At 49.4% G+C, this 19,714-nt stretch overlaps 1 protein-coding gene across 8 annotated transcripts in view; it reads right to left on the minus strand.

The window, feature by feature from the left end:
• Window positions 1–1,145: 1,145 nt before the first annotated feature.
• Window positions 1,146–19,714, minus strand: part of LOC140515719 (UDP-N-acetylglucosamine transferase subunit ALG13-like) — a 36,543-nt gene continuing 17,974 nt past the window's right edge. For 4 of the 8 annotated variants that reach the window (XM_072626580.1, XM_072626585.1, XM_072626579.1 and 1 more), the window contains 11 exons: window positions 19,478–19,594; window positions 19,232–19,382; window positions 17,855–17,993; window positions 16,408–16,440; window positions 16,251–16,306; window positions 12,909–12,977; window positions 11,937–12,111; window positions 6,897–7,025; window positions 4,878–4,918; window positions 3,182–3,419; window positions 1,146–2,035 (listed from right to left, as the gene is read on the minus strand). In XM_072626580.1, coding sequence (XP_072482681.1) covers window positions 1,761–2,035; window positions 3,182–3,419; window positions 4,878–4,918; window positions 6,897–7,025; window positions 11,937–12,111; window positions 12,909–12,977; window positions 16,251–16,306; window positions 16,408–16,440; window positions 17,855–17,993; window positions 19,232–19,382; window positions 19,478–19,594 — 1,423 coding nt within the window. In that variant the 3' untranslated portion in view covers window positions 1,146–1,760. The remainder of the gene's footprint in view (window positions 2,036–3,181; window positions 3,420–4,877; window positions 4,919–6,896; window positions 7,026–11,936; window positions 12,112–12,908; window positions 12,978–16,250; window positions 16,307–16,407; window positions 16,441–17,854; window positions 17,994–19,231; window positions 19,383–19,477; window positions 19,595–19,714) is intronic. The other 4 variants (XM_072626582.1, XM_072626578.1, XM_072626581.1 and 1 more) reach the window with 4 other exon arrangements.

Consider the following 19,714-nt stretch of genomic DNA (forward strand, 5'->3'; position numbering starts at 1 on the left):
ATTCTTCTCATGGATGCTCTTTGGAAGAGAGGGACACCCAAGTTTTGGGGGGAGGAACAATTTTTCTTATTACACCATCTTAGTAAATACCCTCCCTAAAAATTAAACTATCTCCTGGCTGATTGTTAATAGGAAGCATGCTGACAAGAGCTCTTGACCAATATTTGGGGAGCTTTCTCCACTAGCGTTAGAAGACGTCTCTAAGCATTAGCCCAAAAACGTGAAAGAACAGCCCACTTTGGGGCCCCAAATTGCAAGAACGAGTTGGGGAATTATCCCAAGGGTGTTACTGAAGAAGGCTGGTGTGAGCCAGTATGTGTGCCAAGGAGGATTCGAACCTCAGGTTTCCCAATTCCATCCCCAATGTCACATCTGCGTCTGTTCAGTACCATAAATGCTTTTGGTTTGTCTGCTCACCCTCCAGCCAGTCTATGTTTGGCATTTAGTTACCAAAGTGACCTTACTGCTAGGCACCTGTCCCTGGAGTCCATGCCAGCAGCCTGCCCACCCACCAACAACTGCTGGGCTCTCCCATCCACCTTTGATGACTGCTCCACGCCCCCTCTGCCCAAACTGTCCTCATTAACTCACCCCAAAGAACATCTCCTATACAGCCTTCTCCCAAGTATGTAGCGCTCCCTCCCCCAAACCATTCCTTTTGCTGGTAGGACAATCTACCATCCCCCCCATGGCCACGCCTGCTAGGAAGAAACTTTCTTCAAAGACTTCATCCCCAAAAGGTCCTTCTGGTCTCTGCCTTTCTATTTTTTTCAGGTATGTTTTGTGCTAGCGCCAGGTCTGGAGCCACTGTGTGTGAATTCGTGCCATCTCAGCCCTTGGTTGGTCACATCAGTCGAATGGCTCGGCTTGTCCACTTCCTTGTCTGAGTGTTCAGCTGACTGCACCCCTTCCCATTTCCCCCCATACCAATTCACTTCTTGGAGAAAAATTCTCTTTCTCCAGGCAGGATCCTATTTCAAGGCCCCCAGGGCTATGAAGCATCCAAACCAAAAACGTCCCACTCACCATCCTGCCCTCCGTTATCATTCATTCTGTCATTCATTTATTCACAGTTGCAACTCAGCATCAAGGTCCACCATGTCTCTACATGACACAAACCAGGTCACCACAAAAGAAGCCCACACTTTGGCAATTTGAATGCTTTTTTTAATTGACTAGTCTGGGCACACAACACAAACTGATTCTCTCTCTGGGAGGGAGACTTTAAGGCACTTGTGAACACAAACAAGTGGATCTGTTCTGCTGCTCCTACAGAGGAGCTCTGTATGCCCTTCCCCAATGAGCATCACAAAGCAACACAGTTCAATCAAAACAGGTGCAAGGGGTAACAACTGCCCTTTTGGGAAAGTGAAGTCTGAGGCAAACCTAAGGCTCATGGGCAATGGATCAGGGCTCATGCCACCAGCCCTGATGACAAGGAGTGGTCTTTTTCACAAGAGCTCATAGCGAGATTTGACCATTTCTACTGGGCTAAATAAGACCCAAGGGCTGTTTCAGACCAAAGCCAGTCACCTGATGCCAAGGGGCCTCAGACGGCTGAACATGATATTGGGGGTTCAGCATGCAATCAAACCTAACTCTCCACGGGCAACACTTTAGTCTAGCTTAATGTTATAGTAAACAACTAACAAAAGGAAAACCATCTGAAAGCAAGAAAAGTAACGCCAATCCTTATCCAACTGTTTCCCACATCTCATGGCAATGCAAGCAACATGGTGGTGGGAATGCTCTGCTCAACCTCACATGTTTGGAGGGGAATAGTGAGCTACAGCAGAATTTGCTGAAGGAACATAGCTCACCTGGGGCACTGAGCTAGAATTCAAAGCACCATGGATTCGGGGTGAGGTGCCATATGTACCCATCTGATGCCATGGGGCAGTATATTGATAAGCAGGGACCATGGAAACACAGGGGTCGTAGCCTTGCAGAGGATGCTGGCCATAGACATCTGGCATAACTGGATAGTAGACAGGCCCGGTGGATGGTGGTGGCTGCTCAGAATTTGCGTAGACATCTAAAGGACACACAAAACCTACATAAGCCATTCAGGATCAACACGGATGCTCACTGTAGGTCCAAATCTCACGGCACACAAAGGGACCCAAACAATTTGTTCATTTTAACTGTGCACAGGACAAAGCTGTGGCACATGGAGTTGAGGACCTGGCTTCAAAGGAGAACTCTGCCACTTACTAAATGTGATCTTGGGTAAGCCATTTAGCTCGCCCCAACCTCAGTTTCCCCAATGGCTGGACTAGCTCAGGGCTTCTTAAACTTTTTCCATTTGTGACCCCTTCAGAGCTTTTGAAACTGTGGGTCAAGGGGACTAGCTACCCTCTACAGGCCCATCCAACCATAAATTGATCACTTTCCACCACCAGGAAGGATCTAGACTTTAAGAGCAAGGAGATCTTGGCAGATTCTTGGGGAAGCAGACTCGGAATCTCCACGTTTTCACTTTTGAACACACCCCTAAGACTCAGGCGTTCAGCAGATTCACAACACACAACAGATTCACAACACACAACAGATTCACAACACACAATGCTTCAGCCCAGACTCCACAGGAACAGGCTTGCTAAGGGCTGCATCTCGAGATTCAGCATTAGTTTGCACGCTGATGAACCTTTCTTCTCCACTAAGTGGTAAGGTATCAGAACAAGCCACTTGCTGACAGCCTGGCCTCAGCGGCCACGAGTATTGAGAGAAAAAAATGCCTCCATAATAGAGACAGACCCTGAGAGGACCAGGGCTGGCTTAAAGGCAACTGAGTCAAAGCCAGCACCAAGATATCCACTCTCTTGTTTGCTTTAAGAGAGCCAGGGGCCTCCCATCTGCAATGCTAGAGGTCCTTGGGGCCAACTACAACCAGCACCCTGTCCCTCAGTTGGCCAGGCTATGCTCTGTTAGGGTCAGAAGGGGGTCTTGAGCCGAGAGCCGGACATGCTGGCTTGTCGTTCCACCACAGGAATTCTAAGCTGGCGCATCATCAGCTCTGGGCCACAGGGATTAGCACCCCATGACCTCAGGGTCTGACAAAGCCCTCATCTGCTGGAAGAGAAAAGGGTCAAGGACCAAGGGGCAGCACTAAGGTCCGGAGGCATGTCCTTGCCACAACACCTCCCCCCTACTCCCAACATGGCTCCCCTCCCATACTCACTCCCAGCAGCTGCTTCAGGAAGGACCTGCCGGTTATCAGCCCTCCCCAGCTCACTGTACACTTGGGACACTGCATGGTCTGCCACTGGGACATTACCAGGATAAACAGGGTAAGCTTCGAGAGGAGCCACGTGCTGAGAAGATGCCGGGGACGGTGGTGGTGGCACTGGTGGCTGCTGCTGCTGTTGTTGAAGACTGGGCATACAGACCATGGGTTGCCAGTAATTCTGGTGGTAACACTTAGAAAGGGGAAGAAAAGAAGAGTTTTTGAATCCTTCGGAGCCCTTCTGGCCCAAGGACGACCATGTGGCCAATGACTGCCAGTCTCACGAGTAAGGGTCATGAGGGGAGGAACCACCCCAGGGGACAAAGCTCAGCCCCAGCCAGTCTCCCCTTGCCAGGAGACCATGAAAACAAAGGAGGGCCAGAAGCTGCAAACTCAAGGGAAAAAACCGCTTCTCAGACAATCCCATCGTTCTTTAGTACAAGTCTGGCCAAATCTCCAATTACACAAAAAGGGCCGGAGCAGCCAGGGACTTGTTGGGTACGCGCACTGCAGGTGATGGCGAGCCTTGCCAAGGCCGCTGCTTCTCGGTTGGCCCTCACGGGGTTTTTACAGGGAGAGAGGCAGAGGAACAAGCAGAAAAGTCATCTCTGTCCCCTCCAGACAAGGAAAAGGCTCTAGACAAGCACTGAAATGTCCCCCAAGTGCACAGAGTCACCCCCTCCTCTCCTTTCCTACCTTTGGTCTAGAGAGGCGGCATCTGTTTAGAGTTCTCTCCCTCACCACTCAAGAGCCTTCCAAATGGCAAGTCATCCTAAAAGAAGATGTGCCCTGCCACTCGGTAAGATAACAGGATTGTAAAGCTTAATTCAAATCTGACCTCAAACACCCTGAGAAAGGCACTTTGTGTGTGTCAGTTTCCTCATCTGTAAAATCAGAATATTAGCATCTAGTTCTCAGAGTTGTTATGGAGATCAAGTGAAATAAGATCTGTAAAGTGCTCAGCACAGCACTTAGCACACAGTAGGTTCACATCAATGCTCATTTCCTTCCCCACCCCCACAGACCAAAGACTAGACTGGGGAATTCAGAAGGCCTGGGCACAAATCCTCTGACAACTTACTGGGCCACTTTCAGCAAACTGACTGACATCCATTTCCTCATTGGTCAAATGAGGACTTAAGGCTCTGCTACCACGTAGTGACACAACAACCCCATGCTATTTAATAGGAACATATGTGCAGAACCTACAGAAGATGGTATGTTGTCTCAGGAATGGGGGGAGGTAGGGGGGAGGGAAGGGGCAAAAATGAAGATATATGAAAGTTATTGTAGAACACGGAAAACAAAGAAAATAATTAAAAACCAGTAACAGCATGCTAGCACTGTTGTGGACAGTGGGCAGATAACTCAAGAGCTTGGGAAGTCTGCACATGCCAAAGAAATGCCACTTAGCCTTGTTACAATTTCTCAGGGCCCAAAGTCACAGAAACTCGCCAGAAATGCCAGTGGGTATAGCAGCTAGTGCCGTGAAGGCCAACTCGGCCCCAACTTGGGCACGGAGTCTGCTTTCCCCCTCGGCCACTATCACTAAATCACTCCTTTAATGGCCAAATAAGGAGGAACCAAATGAGTCAGAAGAGAGGAGGAAAAGCCTTCAGCTGGCATCCAAGCGTGCCCCCAAAACTCTTACCTGCAACCCCAGGTTAAAATAATACTGCAACACCTTGGTATCTGCAACATAAAGAGAGTAGGCTCATGAGGCTCCCACGCCAACCCCAAGCAAACAAGGCCCTTGGTGTTTAAGGAAGCTGACTTGAGCGCTGTCTTCCAAATCAATAGAGCAAAACTGCATTAATTATCCCTAGCTTTAGCAAGCTGAGAGTGTAGCAAAGCCAATTAGCTGAGCGTAACTCTGAGATCAGAGCTGTTCCTTAGCTGCTTGCCAGGGAGGAGGCTCCAGCTCCACAATTTTGTTACCTGGGGAAAATGCTACCAAAAGCAGCAAGAGCAGCAAGAACACCAGCTCCCAGCAGGCTGCCCCTGGCCAGATCTCAGGGCCCACAGCATCCCTGAACCAGAGTACAAGGGCAAGACAGATGTGGAATCAGAGCACAGCGGCCAAGGAAGTAGCTTCCTCCCCACCCCCAGCCCCCCACCCCAGGCCTCTAAGGGCAATAGCCCAAGGCTAACTTCCACCACTACCAAGTTTTAGCAATCCAGGTAAAAAGTCTTTTTCTTAGTTGGTTCAACCAATTCCAACTGTACTCCTTTTTATGCAAATAAGTGCAAAACTGAATCATGCCAAGTACTCAAGGGAATGGAACTGTGGGGAAAGTGAACAGGGGTTTCTTAAGCAGAGAGACAACAGTGAGAGTCCAGAGGGCAGACTCATCTCTGCCAGATGGTGCCACCATAACCAACCAGGAGACCCCGAATGCTACTCAGAGTTTCCTCAGCACTGCCCAAGCTGGCTTAAGCAAAGACCTGTTGGTGGAGTTTAAATAAGGAAGATACCAACAGAGTCAGCAGGGTTATACACTGGAGTAGGAGGCAGAAGAGCAGCTCTGGGGCCCATCACAAATACTAACCACATTCTCGGCTTTCCTTGGGAGCAAGTGTGTGCCACGAGCCAGCTGGGACTCTGACCTCGCAGCTCCTGGGATCTATTTGTTGCTCTTGGGCCGGAAGGGGCTATTGCTGGGCTCATGTTACCAAAGAGGAAACCACGGCCCAGAGAGAGGAAAGGGCTGGCCCAAAGTCCCACAGGGATAAAGCGGCAGAGCCCGCCAGAGCAGCATGAGCTCCACTGTAGCAAGCCCCCAAATGAGGGGCAGTGGCAGTGGCAGCACCATCCAGCAGGACCCCAGATAGCAGAGGTAGCAGATTTAGGCTTACCCAGGGGCCAAGGGAATGGCAGACTATTCCAACATAACAGGAAGTGTCCAGGTAGCAGAGACTCTGACAGTGGAATGGAAGAATAGGAGCCCACCATCTCAGGTCCCCTGAGATGGGAGGTCAATGATTAAGATGCCCCCATGCTATTCTGTCAGAGCAGGCCAGAGACTGGATGCCATTCTGCAACATCGCATAGCAAAACAGGCCACTAAGCCCCAAGGCAGCCCTAGACCTTGGTCTAGTCTGCCCTCAATCAAGGCAAAAGCATCCCCCCGATTGTACAAAACTGACAGGAGGGCCTTCTGCCGGCTTTGGGGCCTCTGACACTGGGCTGGGTGACTGCACATAAACCCTCTTTTCCAAGGCCCCTAAGGTCCTGACTCCTCTTCTTGTACTAGGTCAAGAATTTCTATTCTAATGGGAAAGACAGCACACACAAAAACCAGACTGAGAAGCTAAAAGGGCTTTTGGTGGAGGGCGAGGTTCAAGCGGCTTTAGAGATTGGGAAAGGCCCCTTCAGAAGGCAGAACCTGTTCAAGTCAAATCTGGGAGAAAAGATTCCAAGAGGTAGAGGCAGGCAGGGATGAGGGCGGCCAGTACAAAAGGAGGGAAATGGGAAACAGAGCATGCTTTGGAGGAGACTATGGCATGGACGTGGAGTCTGTGACATCAGAGCATTTGGTGGAAGAAATCTCTGCCAACCATTTCAGAACTCACTGGCTGCTTCTGATCCCTGCTGGTTTTTTCATGCCCCAACCCACAAGTCCATGGTTTCCAACAGAATTAGATCTCAGTGAAACCCCAACTTCCTTACCTCGAGGTAGGTCACTACCACTCGGGTCACATGAGTAAGGTGGCGGCATGGGGATGCCTGAAGGTTCTCCCAGCTCATTGGGCGGGCCAGTTGCAGCAGGATAGTAAGAGAACATTGCTGATGGGATCGCTGTGATGAAGCAATGATTCATGGTTAAGATCTGCCCAGTGGGGGGGAGGGGAAACGGGGGGAAAAGACCAGTCAGTGGGCAGAGGCCTCTCTTCCAGAAAACTTGCCTGCCCAAATTCTCTTAGACAAAAAAAAAGTTCCTATTGCCTTGTGTCTTGATATCAATCCTTTCTAAACATCACTCCCCTTCCCCCATTCCCACCTCAAATGAGCTTTCCTTTAAATAAAATTCATTGAGTAAAATTAAGTGACATATCTAGCAGAGTATGCAACATTCAGCACTTGTAAACCTTCACCTCTCCACTGAGAGGCTCATACGATCACAGACAAAGTCCCAAAAACCCTTGGACATCACCAAGGTTAGGTGACTTGCCCAAGGTCACTCAATATAAAGTGGCAGAGGTGAGATTCGAAGCCAGGCCTCAGACTCCAAATCTAGCCCTCTCTTCGCTTCTCTGGGACCAAAAGAAGGTTCATACAATTGTTCATGGACTTGGCCCTCGCTCATTATTGAGCTGGTGCAGACAGAATGTCTCTAAAAACAAATAAACTGAACTTGGTTGAACCCAAAACCTTACAGATAAACCAAGCTCATGGCCCAAAAGGAGGAAACTACAAATTCATCACCAGTGAACAACATAGTCTACTAGAGCCAACGAAGCAAGATGGGCGGTATTAAGCAAGGAGTAAGGTGGCAGAGTGGACACAGCACCAGGCCTGGAGTAAGGAAGACCTGAGTTCAAATCCAGCCTCAGACACCAACTAGCTGTGTGACCCTAGGCAAGTCACTCAACCTTGTTTGCCTCAGTTTTCTCATCTGGAAAATAAGTTGGAGAAGTAAGTTTCAACCACTTCAGTATCTCTACTGAGATGGGGTCACACATGGAGACACAAAGAGTCAGACACAGCTAGAAGAACTGAACTGCAACAAGGCAGCGAGTTTCACGGTGCTCTGTCCTGGCCGGAAGACACCTCAAATGCTTAGCTCAAGGTCTCCAAATTTTAGGAAGGACACAAAGAAGCCAGAGTGTGCCCTGAGGAAAGCAAACAGTCCAATGAAGTACTGCAGAAGTCATTGGGGACGTTGGCCCTGGAGAAGCCTAAGGGAAAGGAGAGCCATCCTCCAGCAAGTGAAAAGCCAGGGATTTCAGAGAGTCAAGATCAAGACTTAAGGGAAAACTCCCCCAAGAATCAGAACCCACCCAAAGTGCAAGGGGCCACCTTGGATAGCAGTGAGGTGTCCGTGCTGTTGTTGGCTTTTCTTCTTCTGGGATCTAGACACGCCATTAAGTGAAGGATTTGTAGAGGGTATTCCTGTGGTCTGGAAGGGCGGGGGGCTCGCCTTTCTACTCAGAAGGTTTCAGTTGGTGGGCCTTACAGAGCAGGCACCCAATCAGTGGTTTAACATCGATGACCTCCTCCCCCACCAAAGCACAGGGCCCAGTGCGAGAGGCCCCTGCAACCAGCTCCACAGCACTGCCCCCCCAAACTGCTGGGACCCAAGCTTGTTTCTTGAGGAAGCAACAGGTGAATGGATGGCAAGCTCAGAGCTTCAGGGCCTGAAAAGGAATCCTGAGGTGTCCAGGTACCTACTGTGCCAATAAACATTGGCCTCAATGCTGAAGGGGCTAGGATATAGCCCTCAGGGGCACTGAAAATTTGGCAGGGTTTTCTTCCCATTCCCTGCATGCCTGTGGCCACTACCTTTCTTTTTTTGGTTTTGGTTTTTGAAGCAGGTAAGTGACTTGCCCAGGCTCACACAGCCTGAAGCTGGATTTGAACTTTGGCTCCTCCTGGCCTACTGTTTTTCAAAAAGGTAAAATGCTTATGCAGTAACATCATATCTGAGGAAAATAGAAACACATCCAAGTCCATTTGCCAAAACTGTGCTGAATTTCCCTGAAATGGCCTCAAGAAAGGAGAGCCTGCAAAATGGAGCCTGTAACTAGTCAAAACTTGGGTGAATCATTGGAGATGGAGAGAATCCTTCAAAATACCAAATCCCATTATCACTTGCTTCAGTGATCTCATCTGTTAGAGCACTAGGCAATAAATCTGAGGGTACTGTGGGTGTCCTCGAGGTCTACGTGCACCAAGTCTGAGCAGCAGGCCTTGACTCTTGATAACAGTAACAAACCACGTGGCCATTAAGGCTGTGATCCAGAAGCGGTTCTACTCCGACCATTTTCTCCCAATGATTTAAAACAGTACAAAGAACGCTGCTTCTCGCCAGCCCGTGCACAGAGCATTTGCCAGAGATAGTAACACGAGTTCCGGTTTTACCATTCAGAAATCCCTGGGAGCAGGAGAGGTCTTAGGGATTTGGTGTTTCCCCCCCAAACAGCTTCTCAGACCAAGCCTCATCCATTTCTTCTCGGGCAGTCTCAGCAAGTAGCAGCAAAGTCCTTAAGAGGTAGGTGTTTAACACTGTGACATGTGGATGTGATCTAACAGGAACAAAGGTCAAGCCATAGCCCAGGAGTCTCATGGGCCGAATGGAGTCAAGGACAGGAAAGAACACAGAGGGGTCATTTCATCTGAGCCCCCTCCCCCAATCCCCCACATGCCGACAGCACTGATAAAGCTGCCAAGGAACAGCTGGCCACACAATCTCAGACAGCATGGCTGTTCTCAACTGGCTTCTCAGGGATCCCTCTGGTGGTGAAGTTGTGGCTGGCACGCCTGCAGGTGGGGCGTTCATATCACCGGCCCACTTGTGACCCCATGTGAGATCAGGCTGTTGAGAGGAAGCCTGCCCTGCCTGCCTCCAGCAGGCCCTCCAAGAGAAAGGTCAGCAGCTTGGATACAAAGATCTCAGAGCAGAAATGCTGCTGTGAACTTGGCTCTCTTAGGAGAGGCTCTCAGAGCCTCCACGACCAAACCCAACTTGTCCAAATCAATTGTATGTCTTTGTCTGGTTTTCCACACACGGCGAAGAAGCAGCCAACTTTAAACGGACTGATGGGGGAAGGAAGCAAAGCAAATTCTTAGGGCAATGAGGAGGACAGCCCCTGCCTCGCAGCAGCTCAATATCAAGGGAACCAAAAAGCTCAAAAGAAAGGCCTAGCAAATCCTGGCAAAGCCAGTGGCTTACTATGCCATTATTGGCCCTGGTGGTGATCAAGGTAACAACAAGCCATCAGGAAAAGGTCAAATTGGGATCCCTAAGTGCCCACTGCTCTTTGGGGGATATGGACAAAATATGTTTGAGAAAGATTTCCTGCAAGAAAGATTAATTTAATTTGCAGCACCTAATGCAAATCAAAACAACTCTGAGGTACCACATCACACCTATCAGATTGGCAAACATGACAAAACAGGGAAACAATAAATGTTGGCGACGTGGAGAGTTGGAACAGTAATTCACTGTTGGTGGAGCTGTGAGCTGATCCAACCTTTCTGGAGAGCAATGTGAAACTATGCCCAAAGGGCTACAAAAATGTGCATACCCTTTGACTCAGCAATACCGCTTCTAGGACTGTACCCCCAAGAGATCATAAAAATGGGAAAGGGTCCCACGTGTACAAAAATATTTATAGCAGCTCTCTTTGTGGTGGCCAAGAACTGGAAATCAAGGGGATGCCCCTCCACTGGGGAATGGCTGAACAAGCTGTGGTACATGCATGTGTTGGAATGCTATTGTACTCTAAGAAATGATGAACAGGAGGACTTCAGAGATGCTTGGAAGGATTTATATGAACTGATGCTGAGTGAAAGGAGCAGAACCAGGAGAACTTTGTGCACAGCAACAACCAGAGTGTGCGAGGAAATTTTCTGGTAGACTTAGCCCTTCGCAGCAATGCAAAATTCCCAAAGGACTCTTGAGGCACAATGCCATCCACATCCAGAGAAAGCTCTATGGCGTCAGAACGCAAAATGAAACAGACCATTTTCTCTTGTTTTCTTTCTCATGGTTTCTCCCATTCGTTCTAATTCTTCTGCACAACGTAAATAAAGCGAAAATACGTTTAATAGGAATGTACGTGTAGAGCCCACATCAGACAGCACGTTATCTTGGGGATGGGGCGGGGGGAGAAACTTGAAACCATATGGAAGTTTAGTTGAAAATTAAAAATAAATGAGTTAATAAAAAACTGTAGCATATAAACAAATGCCAGTTCTTTAAAACCTTTGCTGATAATGACAGATGCGCCAAGGGGTGCCATGCTGCCATGTGCCCAGTACTATATTGTGACGGATTTAGCCAAAAGGTCCCACAATCAAAACCCAAAGCAGACAAGCCACAAGCCACTGCCACACAGTTGCTGTCGCTACCAGCTAACAGAGGCTCTTGAAAAGCAGGTGGCCAAGTGCAGGGGGAAGTGGGGGAAGGTGCAGCAGGTAAAGGAGCCACCAGCTCTCCACCTTGGAGAATAGGAGATTTGAGAACTCCAGGGACCAGCCCAGCCCACGCCTGGACAAGGGGCCCTGCTCTCTCCTAGAAAGCAGCACTGGGTAGGAACTTGGAGCAATGTACGAGGCCACAGGGGTTACCATCATCTCCACTGAGTCCAGAGAAATCCAGCCCAGCCCCAATTTGGATGAAGACCTACTGCACAAAAACAGGGAGGTACATGTGGGTCCATGAACAACCTCAATCACAGGGTGGAGGCAGGGAGGAAGAAATGTGCAGACCATGGCCCTCCCCACAGTCAACTCCCCAAAGTATAACACAAACCACAATCCCCAGCAGACTCCCCATGAATTCTGTCAAGTCTCACTGAACCAGTCCATGACCCCTGAAACATCACCATTTGATGCATGGGAACTCTGAGGTCCTGGTAGCCAAGCGTTCCCTGGTCCATTCACTAGGTGTGTATGTGTACACACACGCACGCGCACATACATGCGCACATGCACCTGAGGGAGGGAAGGAACAAGGCTGATAAGGTTCAAAACATAACGACCCACCTGAACGGTTCAATGGGGTTGGAGCCACAAAGACAGGCTGCATCGGGGCCTGGGAGGGCACAGAGGCAGCAGCAGCGACAACGGCCTGAGGGTTTGGTGGGCAACTTGGTAATACAGCTGGCGACATGGAACTACTACAGGAAGTTGGAGATATCCCTGATGGGCTCATGTACATCTAAATAGTGGGAAGGAAGAATTGTGAACATGAGCTCAGAGCACAGCCATGGTGAAGTCCAGGAAACAATCACTGTTTTCTCCTAATGACCCCCAGGGACATAGGCCAAGGTCAACGAAGAGTAAGGTAAGAGCTGAAAGGGACATGGGAGACTATCGAGTCCTAACCCCTAGCCATTCACAGGACACAGACAACAGAGACAGTCCCAGCAGCCTCTGCGCATGTCAGACATCATCTGGCTGGAAAATCAGGTGCTTCTGGGAACAGGATTTTAAGGATATCAGAAAGATGAGGCATGATGACAAAGGGCCTTCCAATCATACCACCTGAGCACTGGTCAAAGGAATGGGGAGAAGCAGCCAGAAGAGAAGGCTTAGGGGATCCAGAACCTGAAGACCTTGACCTGGCCTACTGTTCACCCCAGATGGCAGGGCCAAAACCAGAGAATGAGCATCACTACGAGGCAGATTTAGGCCCCTTCTGGATCGCTCTGGGATCCTCCCAAGCTCTCAGGGGCCCAGCCCCTGTTGAGAAAGTGAGGGGCTTGGCCCAGCTACATTCCAAGACTAGCATTCTGCTACACTAGCAGCAAAGGGCCTTTCCTCCTCCCCCAAACAGGGTCTTTTGGCAAAGTGACTAATTGACCCTGCAGTAGCCAGGGCTGGAATCTCTGTGCAGGAGAGACAGCCACGGCTCCCCAGGGCTTTGGAGGACACCAAAAGTTCAGGAACAAGCAGCTGGAGCCCTTTAAGCAGGTAGGCCATAGCCCCACCTGGTGGTAGCTTTGGGGAGCTTACCTTTGGAGGGTAGCTGTAGGCAGCACTGTCTTGAGAAGGCACAGAACATGCTCTTCCATCCTGGAGAGACTTATAAGAAGCAAAGTTACAGATAACCACAAGCAAAACACGGGACTAAGAAATACGACAGAAAAGGGACCAGTGCGCATGGAGGTGGGGGACAATGGGGGGCAGAATCTTTCACAGGTTTCTCTATTTTCTGAAGTGGGTAGACCTGCTTTGCTGATCATGCCCCAACATAGGGGCGAGCCAAGAGGAAGCTGCAGACACTAACCTCTTTGCCTCACCTTCCTCATCTGCAAAATGGATTAACAACACCTATACTTTAAAGAGTTTTCATGAAAATCAAATGAGAGAAACACCAAGTGTTATGAACACCTTCCCTGAAGGGCCCTGGATCGTGAGAGCCAGAGTTGAAGCTATCAAAGAGGCAGGACAGTAAAAATGGAGAGACTTGCCATCGTTCTTGGACTTCAGGAAGATTTGAGTTCCAACATGGCCTGACATATACTAGTATTTCTTAAATGCTTGCTATGTGCCAAGACACCATGTGAGGGTCTCTGAAGGACCCTCAGGAAACTCTAAACCTCATGGTGCCTGGTCAGCTCTCTAAAGCTAGAAAGCACCAAGCTGCAGTGGTTGAGAGAGAATTTCCTTGCCAGAAATCCTCATAGCAATGCTCCATCAGGTCCAGTCCCAAGGCACAGAGTTGGAGAAGAATCCCCCACCTGGTGTGCTGCTCCCGCCCATCAGACCAGGAATGGCCTGACATCATCGCCTTCTCCTACTCTGCTTTGTGGCAACAACAAAAGAGCTTTATTATTTTCATTTTTGTGCTAAAGGGGGAAAGGAAACAGGGGTGCAGAATGGGTATACACTGTGGGGAATGGCCATGGTGTCTATTTTACTGAACTTTCTCGTTAGAAAAGGACTTGGGTGGGGGAAGGCAGTTATAAAAATGGGGGGGGGAGTGGAGAACAAAACTTTTTTCAAAAATAAATTTGATTTCTATCAGTCCATACGTGACACAGATGTGCTAACACAAAATCCCATCTAGTGCCTCACTTCCTGACATGTCTAACACTGCCTCTCAGGACCTAAGAATGTCGCCCTGGGGTTGTTATAATTAAAACAAGGTCCCCTTTCAGTAAGAATGCCTGGTAAATGGAAACTATGTCAAAATCCCCAGGAGCCCAGCAACCTGGAGGGGGGAAAGGCAACACTAAGGCTCCCAGAGCACAGGAAAGCACATGGTGATGTCTCCCACCCTCCCTGGAGCCTTCACCAGCTATGACCTCAGGCCTCTACTACTTCCTGCACAGGTTTCCATACCTTGATTGGGCCACATCCGCCCTGCCTGCCTTCAGACATCTGCATTCTGATGAATTCCAGAAGGCGCTCTAGAGCCCAAACAACCCCTGGCGCAGGTCACCTGACAGTCAGATAGGATGCCACAAGCCCTAAGGGCAATGGGCTGTGAGGGAGTCTTGGGCCCAGGGCCAGCTCCAGAGCAGTCCAGGGTCAACTACTACTTAATTCGAAGAACTGGAAACAGCTTTATACTAAACTGGGTCATGACAGGCCTCAAATGTGCACCAAAGCTTCCATGCCTCCTCCCAATAACCAACCTGGGCTTCTCAACAGAGACCAAGTCTACAGGCCTCTGGCATGAAGTGCTCAGGAACAGCAGCCCGGAGGGGAAAAGCCAAGCAGACGTCCAGCCCAAGCCTTCTCGTCCCATACACAGATGATTATAGGATCACTGAGGTTTTTTAATTACGAACCTAACGTTACTAATACAAACCTAATGAACTGGCTCTGCAACTAGGTAAGGGTGGCATGGTGCCAGGGGGCAGAGGCAGCTCCAACTCAGGAAGTCCTGGATTATGATCCCATTTCTGACACATCCTGGCTCTATGACCCATCAGCCCTCTAGGTCAGAGAGTCCCCAAGTCAGGTTGATGTAAAATTGCAAAAAATTTCACAACAGATAAAAAGAACAGAGAACATGAATCTGTGGCTTTTGAAGTCAATCAGTGGCCTGCAGGAATCCAAAGGCCTTTGGTGGCCCCTGTGTATATTTGAGTTCAACCCCACTGCTTGAGGCAACTCCCTTAAGACTGTAAGATGAATAAAAGGCATTCCCTGTGCCCATGGCACTCCAGGGTTAGTTTTCTGAAATTCAGCACAAAAGGTCACAGCTTGCCAGCTGCTCACGTTCTCCCTTCTCCATCCCCCATTTGATTTCTGCTTCTCCATCTCTGCCCATTCACTCTGTGTTCCTCGATGGATAAAGTTAGGTGCTCCAGTCTGCCTTCTTCACTTTGTCCCATGCCCAAAAGGCTTCCTAGCTCTTTCTCTGCCTCCTACTTGTGGGACCATCACGGTTTTGAGAGATGCTACCTGGTGTTAATATCTACTTTCTTCAAGCAACCCCTGATCCGAGGGCACATGTGTGGCTCTGGTTTGGTATGAGTAAAGATGGCTGCTGTGAAAAGTTCTCCTCCTGTTATCTTGACTTCTGCCCATGTAATGGGGCAGAGGTGAAAGCTCCCAATTGTGAACCAGTATCTCCTGGGTCATTGGACTAGCAAGCAGGGTCTTAGACTAGGGCTGAGATGACCAACCCCTCAATCTACACCTGAGGAAAGCAAAGCCCAAGGAAAGCAAGGACTTGTCCAGGGTCACATAGGCTGTAAGAAGTAGCAGCACGATTTGAGCCTGCAGCCTCTGCCTCCAGAACAAGGGCTCTTTCCCCTGTACCTTCCCCCTGTCTCCTTTAGTGAGACTGAACAACTGTTCAAGTAATAATTAATAACCTGTTTCCTTTTTACAAATTATCTGCCCAAATTCTCTGAACCTTTAGCCCTGGGGCCTTTGCCAAGGTTCAACAATTTCTCCTCTATGGGAGATGCCAAATTCCAATGACTGCTTCTGGCCCACTGGGCCCCCAGCTCTCTGATCCAGCACCAGGAAATCCTCTGAGGTCCTGCTGGCTCTCAGCAGGAGTCAGAAGTCAGCTAGCTGGGGTGGGGGGGAGGTCAATGCAGAGTTTCTCTTAGTTTCTCATTTCCACTTGCTGACCTCAGCACATGTGGGGCAGCTGCCAGCTCTCAGTCTGACCATAGGAGACTCCAGTGAGGCCAACACATCTCTTGTCCTGAGTGATTTGGGAGATCTGACCTACCTCTGTCAACCTGGGACTAGAATAAGGGTCAGTTGTGACAGGAAAAGATACGCCCTAGAACCAGCACAGGATGCTTGTCCGAGTCAGCCCTGCCTCTCCTACCAACCCTCCTGTCTCTGGCAGAGTTGCTTGTGGCTCAAGGGATTTCAACTTACCAGGTTAGCCGTTGATTCAGTCGTGCTATAAACCGATGGAGTTTCATAGTCTGGGTCTGCAGGGTAGACACAAAGTGAAAGCCCCTAATGAGTACACTATCCCAAGATGTAACATACCACTCTGTAAGGTAGAAACAATAAGTCAAAGGTTACTGACCTGTGGGATAAACATAGTCATCCTGGCATTCGCCTAGAAGAAAAAAAAAAAAGACAAGGTTCGTGACCAGGGATCAGTTAACAGACAAGCGCAGTCCCATCAGGGTAACTTCCTGTTACCCATAATTGACTGTTTTGGAAGCAGAGGTGCTACTCCTGTGGGAATGCCTCGACCCCAAAGGATCCGGGAGAGCCGACAGACAGCAGGGAAGTTGCTTCCAGGTTTCCTTTCCAACCACAATCCAGGAATTCAATTGAGGAAAGTCAAAGGGCCAAGCTACGTCTTACCCGTTTGCCAGTTTCACTCAAGGCATACATTTGTAACCTCAACCTTAGTTTCTGAAAAAGCCCTTGTTTGGATTCACAATTCAAAATTTAACCATTTGCCCCCAAGTCAGGCACAAAACAGGATCCCGTAACCCAGATACACGTCCACCTAACACTTCATACAACATCTTCTTCCCAGAAACCAGTTAGTGGCACCAGTTCATTTTTTAAGCCTGCTATCCCAGACACCTGCGGCATCCCATCAGAGAGGTCCTTCCAAGCTGGCACTGTCCCCTTTGTGACTATTCTTTGGGACCAATCACTGAACCAACTCCAGAATTCAACTGCTCTCTAGCCTACACCTGTGCATGTTGTTCATTGGAAAAACACAAGACCAACAAATGTTTTGCTCAAATCTAAGTAAGCAAGAAACTGTATGACATGGTGGGTAGAAGCCAACTTCAGGAAGAAAAGAGCTGGGTTCAAGATCTACGTCCTAACAAGACAAGAGTTGGCCATGGGATTCAGGGCACATCCCTCCCTCCCATCACTGCAGGCAATTCTTAGGCTCCAAAGCTGCAGAATAAGAACTGACCTGTGGCAGAAGGGGTTTGCTCTCCAAGACTTCCCTATACCACAAGTCAAGGGTCTAGCCCCAGCCCTACCCCCACAAAAAATAACCTGAGGAAAACTCTGGTTCTAGCATTCCCTGGATCTTAGGTATTCGACTAATATCTCTGGATAACTAACCCTGCACAGAAAGGGAAAAGAAACCAGTCTTGACCAGTGTTGCTAGGACCTGTTCCCAACACAGTCGGGCTGGCCCTCAGTGGTCACTGTTCCCTCACTTACTAATCTTAGGCCTTCCCCTGATCCCAGGGCAAGCTGGGACCTCCACATCAGGGAGACTGGAAGTTCCTTGGAAGCAGGACTGGCAGCACAGTGCATGTGTCAACTGATGCCAATCCACTGCCACTCATTCAGCTGCCCTTCTTTTCTTATCTGCTAATCCCATAGCTCCTCCTCTTTTTCTTCCTAATGAAATGACTGGCTCTGCCCCCTCAAATAGGTGAATGCCTTTGCTACCTATCCAGCCTCAGGAGCCAGAGCAACCAATTGCAGCCAACCAGGATGCCACAGAAATTTAGCCCTGACTGCGAAGGCCACTGTGAGATACCCACCACTGTCACTGGGCTCATCTACCTCTTCTTCGGATGAAGCCACAGCTGGTTTGCCTGAAGCCGTAGGGGTGGGCCCCTGTCTTGCTACCCAGAATCCAGCAGCAGCAGGAGGGACCATTGATGATGTGGTATTCTGAGGCTGAAAACCAAAAAACACACATAAGTATAAGTATGGCAGGTGCACTTTTATCTGGGGCATAAAAAGTACAATGCCAACTTTCCTTCTTGATGTGGATGCCTCTCTCAGTCAGAAAAGGCTGGTCTGCAGGTGAATACAATTTCCTCCTCAGGCCTTTGGGTTTAGAAGAACTCACCCCAACCTGGGCTCAGTTACAAGGAAGCAGAGGAGGCTTTTGCTGGAGGCAAACACACAACTGAGAAGTGGAAGCCAAACTGAACTACACATTCAGTGTGCCTGAAGACCAGCTTGGCCAAGGCCAGAGGAGCTCCCTGCCTCACCAGGTGGGGAGCCAGCCAGGATGATGCTTTGGGTCATGATAACTCACTGAAGCCTCCACTACGAAAAGGTGGGCCAACAGTGGCTGTCATTGACTTTGCTGCAAGGATCCCTGCTTCTCGGCCCTGGGCCTTGACAAGGGCCTCTGCAGCTGCCCAATCCAGCCTGGCCCCCTTTTGCAGTGAACTTGACAAGAGCCACTCAGCCTTCACCCAAAGACATCCAGAAAGTGGGGATTCCACTTGGGGCAGGGCCAATGATTCGAAAGCTCTTCCTGACACCCAACTGAAAAGGGCCTCCTCCTTGCAAGCCACCATACACCATCCCAAATCTTACCTTCTCCAGGTTACATGGCCCTGGCTCCTTTGTGTGCTCCTGCTACGGCAGGGACTCAAGGCTACCCTCCTTCTGGATAGCAAGTAGCTTATTTCTGTGCTGCCCAAAACTGTACTAACCCTTCCAGGAGCAATGTGACAAGGGCAGAGGACAGAGGGAGTATCCTCTCCTCATTTCTGGAAGTCTCAGCCCAAGGTTACATTGGCTTCCTTGGCTGACCTATTACTCTCAAATACCAGTGAGTTTTCTGTCCACTAAAACCTCCAGTTCTTTTGCAGAAAAACTGCTGTCTAAACATGCCTCTCCCATTCCGTCCCAATAAAGTAGGTGGTCTGAAGCCAAATGTTGGACTGGACACTTATCCCTGGTGAAGTGAATTATGTTGTTAGCTTTAGCTCCACATGCCAGCCCATCAATACCAGTCAAAGTCTCTAGCTACGTATGCCCGGCCTCAGGCCTGCCGATTCTCTCCCTTCTGTATGTCTCTCTTTGAATGAGATGACTGATTATGACCCTCCAAGGTTGTCACACAGCTGGCCAATGACCCCTCCAAAAGTCTGGTTAGTGGGGAAGCACCCACTCACCACTACAGCTGGGTAAGCAGTCTCATCGCCTTCTTCAATTTCATAGTAGGTGACTGTTTCCTCCATGCCTCTAGGTGGAGCTCCAGTCTCAGAGGGAAAGCTGTATTCCTTGTTCATACAGTGCATTTGCCGGCGGCTCCGGCTGTAAGACCTGGGGCAGTTGGGGGGAAGAAGAGGGGTTATAGGGAGAAGTCCATCCTCCCCCCCAGGGTCTTCCATCCTTCTCTCCCTGGAACACTGACTCACCGGGACCGAAAGGAGAAGTTGTTATAGCTCTGATAGCATCTCTTCCCCGGTCCAGAATAGAAGGTAACTTCTGGAGTGACCAGGTTGTTTCTATTTACGAATCGAGGTGCTCCTCCCCTACAGAAACCAAGCACTGACTAACGCTCACTGCTGACTGTGCAAAATTATGTGTCTCAGCAGTTACACAGAAAAAATGGGGCTTTGTACATCCTTACCAAGGGTGGTCAGCAGGCCCCT

Source organism: Notamacropus eugenii, chromosome X (genome assembly GCF_028372415.1).
Source record: "Notamacropus eugenii isolate mMacEug1 chromosome X, mMacEug1.pri_v2, whole genome shotgun sequence".
NCBI classification, from domain to species: Eukaryota; Metazoa; Chordata; class Mammalia; order Diprotodontia; family Macropodidae; genus Notamacropus; species Notamacropus eugenii.